The sequence below is a fragment of the Mycetomoellerius zeteki genome, unplaced genomic scaffold, assembly GCF_001594055.1.
Source record: "Mycetomoellerius zeteki isolate Tzet28-1 unplaced genomic scaffold, Tzet1.0 scaffold198, whole genome shotgun sequence".
Taxonomy (NCBI): Eukaryota; Metazoa; Arthropoda; class Insecta; order Hymenoptera; family Formicidae; genus Mycetomoellerius; species Mycetomoellerius zeteki.
Genome location: NW_017256936.1, coordinates 364,036 through 371,966, shown reverse-complemented (window position 1 = coordinate 371,966; position 7,931 = coordinate 364,036). Strand labels below are relative to the sequence as shown.

The window sequence follows — 7,931 nt, the reverse complement described above, 5'->3', positions numbered from 1 at the left end:
CCCTTTTTATACCGCCGAAAATTTGCCCAGGGTTGACGGTCTTTAATAGTATCTCGTCGGTGATTTACTTACAAAAACTTTAAAAAAATCTGACGATATTTCATAAATAATATATATGAAAAATTCTGAGAAAAGATGTAGATTTCCTGAGAAGTGTTCCAATTCGTATAAAAAATATGAAAAAGTTATAAAATTATATAGAAATTCTGAAAAATTATATGAAAAATTCTGAGAAAAATTTTCACCAGGGACATTTCAAACGTTAATAAATAATTTAATCCTTTTAAAGTTATGGGATTATTGTGACAACAAAGAATATGTAATAAAAAGGGTTAAATTATTTATTAATACGAAAGATATGTGAATTCATTCATAATCAATTGCACTCAGCGTGTACAGATATTGCACCAGTTTTCCTAGTGGACGTTAATCCGTAATCACGACTTGTTGGAAACCGAGCCTGAGGAAACCTGACGGTGTCATTTCCCCTAGAGATTTTGATCGTCTCGCGATTGGCGCGCCTGCGCTCGATCGTCGGCGTTTAAAATTCAAAACTCAACGTAACGCCAAACGGTTCTCCGTGTTCCTCGGTGACGAGTGTTTATTCGTTGGCTCCGGGTTGATTTTGACGGTTCTCTTCCACTTTTGCGACGAAAGAAACTTGCCTCCGACTCGAGCGAGTTCAACGCACGTCGAGTAACGGTGTTGTGTAGATTAATTAACAGTAGACGAAACGCCCGAAAGTTTCCGAGACAGTGGCGTCGAGCGATGTCACGATGTGAGAAGAGCAACGTGAGCGACGTCCGTTCCTTTGCTCTCTGAAATTATGCGCTATGATACTGTGAGGATCGCGAATTAGTCAAACTCGAGCGGTCGTAGTCTACTAACGATGGTTTTCAACAAGAAAGATCTAGGCAAGGCGTTCTCGCCATCTAAAGCGAAGAAAGTGGGACTCAAGAGGAAGTTGTCGGCCAGCGGATCGGTCAAGCCGAGCACAAGCAGTTCCACGATAAAAACAGAGGATATCTCCGAAATATCAATTAAGGTGATCGTGCGAGTTCGTCCGCCCAATGAACGCGAGCTGCAGGATAACAGCAGAACGATTATCGAGGTTGTCGATGACAAAATGTTAATCTTTGACCCGAAGGAACAAGAGACGCCCTTCTTCTTCCACAACGTGGCGCAGAAGGGTAGGGACATGCTGAAGAAACAGAACAAGCAACTACAATTTATCTTTGACAGGGTCTTTGATTCGACATCCACCAATACCAACGTGTTCGAGGGAAGCACCAAGAGGTTGATCAACAGCCTCCTGGACGGCTACAATTGCTCCGTATTTGCCTATGGTGCCACCGGTGCTGGAAAAACTCATACTATGCTGGGTAATAGGGAAGACCCTGGTATTACGTATCATACTGTGGCAGAACTCTTCTCAGAGATTGAGAATCAGAGCAAACATCGCGAATTTGCCTTGGGTGTGTCTTATCTGGAAATATATAACGAGAACGTACAAGATTTGTTGCACAAGTCAGGCCAATTGCACCTGAGGGAAGATGGTAGATGTGGAGTCGTAGTCGCTGGGTTAGAACCTATTGCTATCCAAAATGCTGAGGAATTGCTGTCACTGTTGGCAGAGGGTAATAAGAATCGTACTCAGCATCCAACGGATGCTAACAAGGAAAGCAGTAGAAGTCATGCAGTTTTTCAAGTGTACATCAAGATAATCAACAAGCTAGACAGTCAGGTGCAGCGAGTCAAACTGTCCATGATCGATTTGGCAGGATCTGAAAGAGCTTCGGCTACCGGATGCAAAGGTGTGAGGTTTAAGGAAGGCGCTAACATCAATAAATCCTTATTGGCTCTTGGGAATTGTATAAATAATCTAGCAGATGGTATAAAGTATATTCCATATAGAGACTCTAAACTTACGAGGCTATTAAAGGATTCACTCGGCGGTAATTGCCACACTGTTATGATAGCTAATATCGCCCCTGGTAGCATTACTTATGAAGATACACATAATACTTTAAGATACGCGAATCGAGCAAAGAAAATCAAATCGAATGCTAAGAAGAATGTATCTTGCGAAACACACGTTGCTGGCTATATCAAGATAGTGGAAGAACAGAAGAAGGAAATAGATATTCTGAAATCGAAATTGGCAGCTTATGAGAATGGAACACCGCAACCAGTGATTGAGAACAAACCAAATGTCGACATGTTGGACGCGTACAACAAACTGATAAAATTACATGAGAAGAAGAAGGATCTGATAGAGAAGATACTGAGTTTGGAGAGCGCCGATAAGATTTTGTCTTGCAGGATACTCTATAAGAAAGACGCGGATGAGAGACTGCACAATCTAACGGCAGCCAGCGATATCTTGTCACAGGAAGAACAAAACGCTAGCGGAAAGTTGCGCATTAATAAATCTTTACAACATTTCCAGCGGCAGAGAGAGGCCCTTAAAGCGCAAACGGAAGAGACATGGCAGGAACTATGTTCGATCGAAACAGAAATACAAGAGACAAAAGCTAAGCCTCTCGATGAGAATCTGCAGAGTAAACTGTCTTTGGAAATTTTCAAGATTGAGAAATGTTGGATTTCCAGTATGCAACAGCACATGAAGAAACTCAGCAGTGTCCTGCAAAGCGAGAGGCAATCGATTAACACGATAACGAAGAGTATGAGTAATATATTACAGAATTACTATAATATGGTGAAAGGCTTCGGTACAATGACCGAAAAAATGCAACAAGAATTTAAGGAATTAATAAAGTTGCTCGAAGGTTTTCGAAATATCAAATGGTCTGATACGGACGAGGCAAACAAAGTGGACGATTTCAATATGTTTAAATGTTTGAGTACAGGTGGAATAGACCCATTAAATAATCCAATGCCAGCAATCGCAGAGATGGACGATGAGGGACAAAACAATACGAATATTTTGAATTGTACCTTCGATGCTGCTACGGGTGAGAATAATATCGACAGCAATATTTGTAATTTAAGTAACGGAAGTAATTTAAGCAATGGAAGTCACGAAAATAAATTCTTGTCGAAAGACGAATCTATGCAAGCATCTCCACGAGAAAGAACTGTTGCGAAGAACATAATCAGGAAACGTGCATTATCTGACAAAAACAGTGAAAACAGTAGTACTCCCTCCAAGCAGACGAAAAAGCTAATAACGAATAACAAAGTACAGAATACTGGTCGAGATAAGGAGAACAAACAGCAGAGGCCTATACAAATGAGTGCAAAAAGTGTCGCTATTCTAAATAAATTAAAGAGCGATACAACTACTTTGTCATCTCTTTCCCGACATAACAATACCGAGGAAAAGACAGACGTGGCGTTTAAGGCGATACGTAATAAAGAGAGGCGTGGCCTTATGACAACCCATCCGTATCAAAAGCCAACTATTGGGAAAAAGTAAGTATCAGAGAGAATATCTAGTATTATCTAAATCTGTTCCGATTAGTATATGTTAATATATGTAAAATATTATTTCCTGTTATAGATCCATTCCTGCTCCACCATCTACTAGAGTTCCATGGTAAATATTAGACAAAAATTTGATACCTGGACGCAAGATTGAAGAGATGATGATCTTACAAATATTGCGTTAAGTAATAAGACTTTCAAGAAGACTTTTACATAGATGCGAGATTTTAAATAGTAGATAATATTGACTATGTGCTTAAAGAGTAAAGTCAAGTATTCTAATAAAATGACTTCTTTTAATGTTACCTATATTTTTTTAGTTTAATTTAGCAGAAAAAAATATACATAGTTGTGCAAGCAATGTCTTTCTCTCTTTTTCTGTATACGTTTAGGAAATGACAAATTTTATAATTTGTGTGAACTATATATCATGCATCTATATATATATATATGACCTATTCTCTTTGATTTAATTTTAATTAATACTGGCGGCACAGATAAAGCAAGATAATGCTCAACAATTGTGATTTACATTTCGTTATTGTTTTCGAAAAGTATATTATATAATTAATGCAAAGCTTTATATAATTTGCCGCCAAAGAAAGAAAAAGAGAGAGGGTGCATTTTTACTATTAAAATGCTTTGTATACCAAACTTATATTTAAAGATTTACATCACATAAGTGAAAATACAAATTAAATTACTTTATATATCTTGACAACAAGTTTTTGCCATGTGGAGAATATCGACTATTTGATGTATCCATAAGAAAAAAATAAATTATTTATGTAAATTTCTAAAAATCGCTTGAAAAACGATTAAATATTACTTATACACAAAGTTATTATCAATTACTTCTTCTTCAAGTCGTCATTGAGATTTTCCTAAAAGTATCACATTCAATGTATTATATTCTTATTGTTTGTTACTCAGCTATCATTCAACTTTAACTCACGTATTCCTGCAAGGCATGTGACACGTGTTTTGAAATTTCTGGAACTCTCAAGTCTACGGCCGACTGTCTGCCACTAATTATCGTCGGTAAGATCGATCTCGAACGTTCGAAAAGCGTGGCAAATGATTGCAACAAAAATGCCAAGAACGCCAATGACGCTAATACGCTGATGGGATCGAAAGCGCTAAAATACACTTTACTATCGACAAACTATCTTTGCAACGAGGGAAGAGGATTTGATATGATTATTTCAAGAAAAACTTACTGGTAGTAAGCCGGTGCGGACGAGCCGAACCCACCATAATAACTGCGTTGAATCGATTGTTGCTTGCGTACATTCGGAGAATTCGGATAAGGTAGAAACGATATGCTCTTCAGCTCTGTCTTGTATGTATCCGGTAAATAACACATGGGCGGATTACTGCAAGACGGTGCTTCGGTTACAGTCCTTTCTAATCTTGTTGTCTGCATCTCACATCGAATAATGTCGAACGCACCAAGAAGCAATGTAATCTTCAACATTTTATGTTCAGGCTATTTAAACTTCTGTTACTTTTTATATTATGCGTGTTACTATACATGGGGCAAGATCCTCAACGCATTAAGAACGATACTATATCGTTATAAAGCATAAAAAAAAACAATCATTAATGTTTGCGATACGCCGTCAGAATTTCTACTTCACATTTCGAAGATATGAAGACTCGATTCTGTTCGACGAATATATAAATACCGAAAAAAAGATAACGAGCGTTTCCGGTTGACTCTTTGTACGCTCCAGTTGTTCGCGTTTTATTCAAATTGTAGTAAATTCGAGTATTGTTATGAATAGCGCAATTTCGATCTTGCTATGTTGACATTACTCTCGATAGGTAATAAGCGTAAAATTATACACGGCAAATTGATCTTTCAAATAAGACACCGCTTATGAAAATCACAGAGAAATAGGTAATGCTAGTTAAAATTAATTTAGCTTTTCGTGATATAGTTCAATTTTACACGATACTTAAAATCCAACCTTTATTAAGCATAAATATAAAGAACGCCAATAATCGGTCAAAGTGAGATGTTATGAATATAATATAAATTCTTAATTTTTAAATTTAATTATCTCAGATGTGACTGTGTGCGTCAAAACGTTCGGACATTAACCACAATCGATCTGAGATGTTAATAATATAAATATAACTTTTCAACCTTTATTATCACACTTAAGGTTTAATAAATTTTTAACAGCTTCTTTGTACTTATTGACCGAGTATTGATCTTCGCCGTTGTTTATAAGATCTGAAACTGCAATTTTGTATTCCGTTGCATGCGGAATAGTTTCGTAATCATAATCCATCGGTGGTTCCGGCCATTTGTACAGCGTTACTAGGTGAGTACGACTCGGGCTGGTGTCCCAATCGTAATACTCCATGTCTGCCACTGATTTCTCGGCTTCCCATGATTCTACCTTCTGTAAGTAAGATTTCAAGTTAAGCTTGAGACACAATTGAAAAGTACTGATAATAGGAACAGGAAATAATAAATTTCAACCTATTAGAAACTATATATATCAGAATATATGGTGTCTGATGAGTTGAAATTTGTTATTCTCTGTTCCTATTGCCTGTTTTTCAATTGTCTCAAGCTTTACTCACTAAACTCGTGAACTACATATAATAGAGTAATTTGAAATATTCATATGGTTCAGCTATTACTTACCCAAGATTCGTGATACACCGCTGTCAATAAATATCGTACATACTCCAAGTTTTGCTTTTTGGTTGGGCATCTATCAGCCGTAATTGTTATTATATCTGTGTCTGGATTGTACCTGTTTCCTAGTAATCGCAGCAGCTTATCTTTGGCATGAGTATCTAAATGAAGGGAGGAGATCCTCACTCGTAGACTCACAATCCTAGCGAGTGGCTCTCTTATGGTAGGCGAAGAGTAGCAATAATCAGATGTAATGATCTCGACTGGAAAATGTTTCATGCATTTCTCCTCTGTTTCCAAACCAGCGGGCCACTCTGTACAGAACTGTTTCAACGCTTCACAATGCCTCTGTATCGCCGGTGGTGTAAGATGCAAGAAATTTGGTATTTTCATTAGTTCGGCATTGGCGTATTTATTGGGCGGTGCTATGTCTTTTTCTTGGTATCCTTGGCGCAACGGAAGAGGTACAGAAGCAGGGTGAAAGGTTCGCGCACCTGGCCATACCGACGGCCAGTCCTGGTCGATAGGCATCTCGTTTGACCTGGGTGGTGGGATGTTTATATGATGTGTTTTTTGCTTTTCGTGCATGACGCTCTTTTTCCGTGGGAAAAGTTCCAGTACTCGAAATTCTGAAAATGGAGACAAGTATATTTATCTTTTGTTTCTAGCGCAACAAAGTGAAGTACATAACCGATACCAACGTTCCTGTTCATTTGGTTCCGAGGCGCTTGAATGCGCTGCAAGAAATCTCAGCGTTTTCGGCAAACTTTGTATGAAGTTCACCTCACATCCACGTTTTAACAACAACATGTTTACGCGCACTTGGACTTGTATTATTTTATAGTTTATAGTAAAAATATATATAATCGTTAATCCCGTACCAAAGAACCTAACGTAACCTAATTCTAATTCAACATAACCTAAAATTCTAGGCACATCAAACGATCAAATCGCTGTCGAGCGGAAAGGGTTAAAATTAGGGTTTAAGTACGATAAAAATTCCTAGAAGGTACGTTTTCCTATTACTGGTTAACGACGTATCCAATACCATAATCGCTCACTGAACAATCAAATGTGATTGGTCAGAATCCAAAGGTAAAAACTAATCAACATGTATTTGCTGCAAGAAATCTTCTGCGGGATCTACAATAGAAGTCGTAGCAGTCGTAGGATTTTAAGTCGTAGAAAATTGACCAATCAAGTCGAATATGAGAAGAATAATTAACTATGATTGATCAATTTTCTACGACTTAAAACCCTACGACCGTTACGACTTCTATTGTAGACCTCGCATTTATCGATAATATAGATTTAAAAATAAGTAAATATTAATATAGCTATAGTAACATGCGGAGAAATATGAAAAAATAACGAGCCAACAACGAGCATATTTACATACATCATTTAAACGATTATTAATTACATTAATAAATTAATCGATATCCTAAATTTGCTAATAATTGTCTTATTACCGACGATAATATAGTAGCGGAATTTCTATAAGTTTGGAAGATTCGTCATTAAATTTCTCGCTTGGTGCGTTCAGGGAGACGCTATTAGCGCTACTCTGTCATTCTATCTTCGTTGTTTATTAGATGTAAAACAAGGATAGAATGATAATTAGAATGAAGCTAATAGTGCTAATAGCGTCTTCTCGAACGCACCTGCTGTCGTTTGTGTTGCTTGAAATCTCTAAAAATTTTTGAACTTAAAATGATAGATATATGTATATTTGCGCATTGAGAAAAAAAAGAGAAAGCATAGATGTTGAGTGCAAAAAGTGCAACAACATGAATAGACTATATATAGGCTACGTTTACACCGTGCA

General features: G+C 37.3%; 3 protein-coding genes across 3 annotated transcripts; 1 reads left to right on the top strand and 2 right to left on the bottom strand.

Annotated features, from left to right (window-relative positions):
• The first annotated feature begins 545 nt into the window (after positions 1-545).
• LOC108722142 (kinesin-like protein KIF18A) lies at positions 546-3,666 on the top strand. Its single transcript, XM_018447094.1, has 2 exons — positions 546-3,435; positions 3,524-3,666. Exons 1-2 carry the CDS (start codon positions 890-892, stop codon positions 3,561-3,563), a joined length of 2,586 nt encoding a protein of 861 aa, XP_018302596.1. The 5' UTR covers positions 546-889; the 3' UTR covers positions 3,564-3,666.
• A 610-nt stretch (positions 3,667-4,276) lies between these two features.
• On the bottom strand, positions 4,277-5,415 carry LOC108722151 (uncharacterized). Its single transcript, XM_018447107.1, has 3 exons — positions 4,668-5,415; positions 4,403-4,586; positions 4,277-4,331 (listed from the first exon to the last, which is right to left on the bottom strand). Exons 1-3 carry the CDS (start codon positions 4,922-4,924, stop codon positions 4,299-4,301), a joined length of 474 nt encoding a protein of 157 aa, XP_018302609.1. The 5' UTR covers positions 4,925-5,415; the 3' UTR covers positions 4,277-4,298.
• A 139-nt stretch (positions 5,416-5,554) lies between these two features.
• On the bottom strand, positions 5,555-7,154 carry mRpS35 (mitochondrial ribosomal protein S35). Its single transcript, XM_018447079.1, has 4 exons — positions 7,117-7,154; positions 6,805-7,031; positions 6,110-6,732; positions 5,555-5,861 (listed from the first exon to the last, which is right to left on the bottom strand). Exons 1-4 carry the CDS (start codon positions 7,152-7,154, stop codon positions 5,595-5,597), a joined length of 1,155 nt encoding a protein of 384 aa, XP_018302581.1. The 3' UTR covers positions 5,555-5,594.
• Positions 7,155-7,931: the final 777 nt, after the last annotated feature.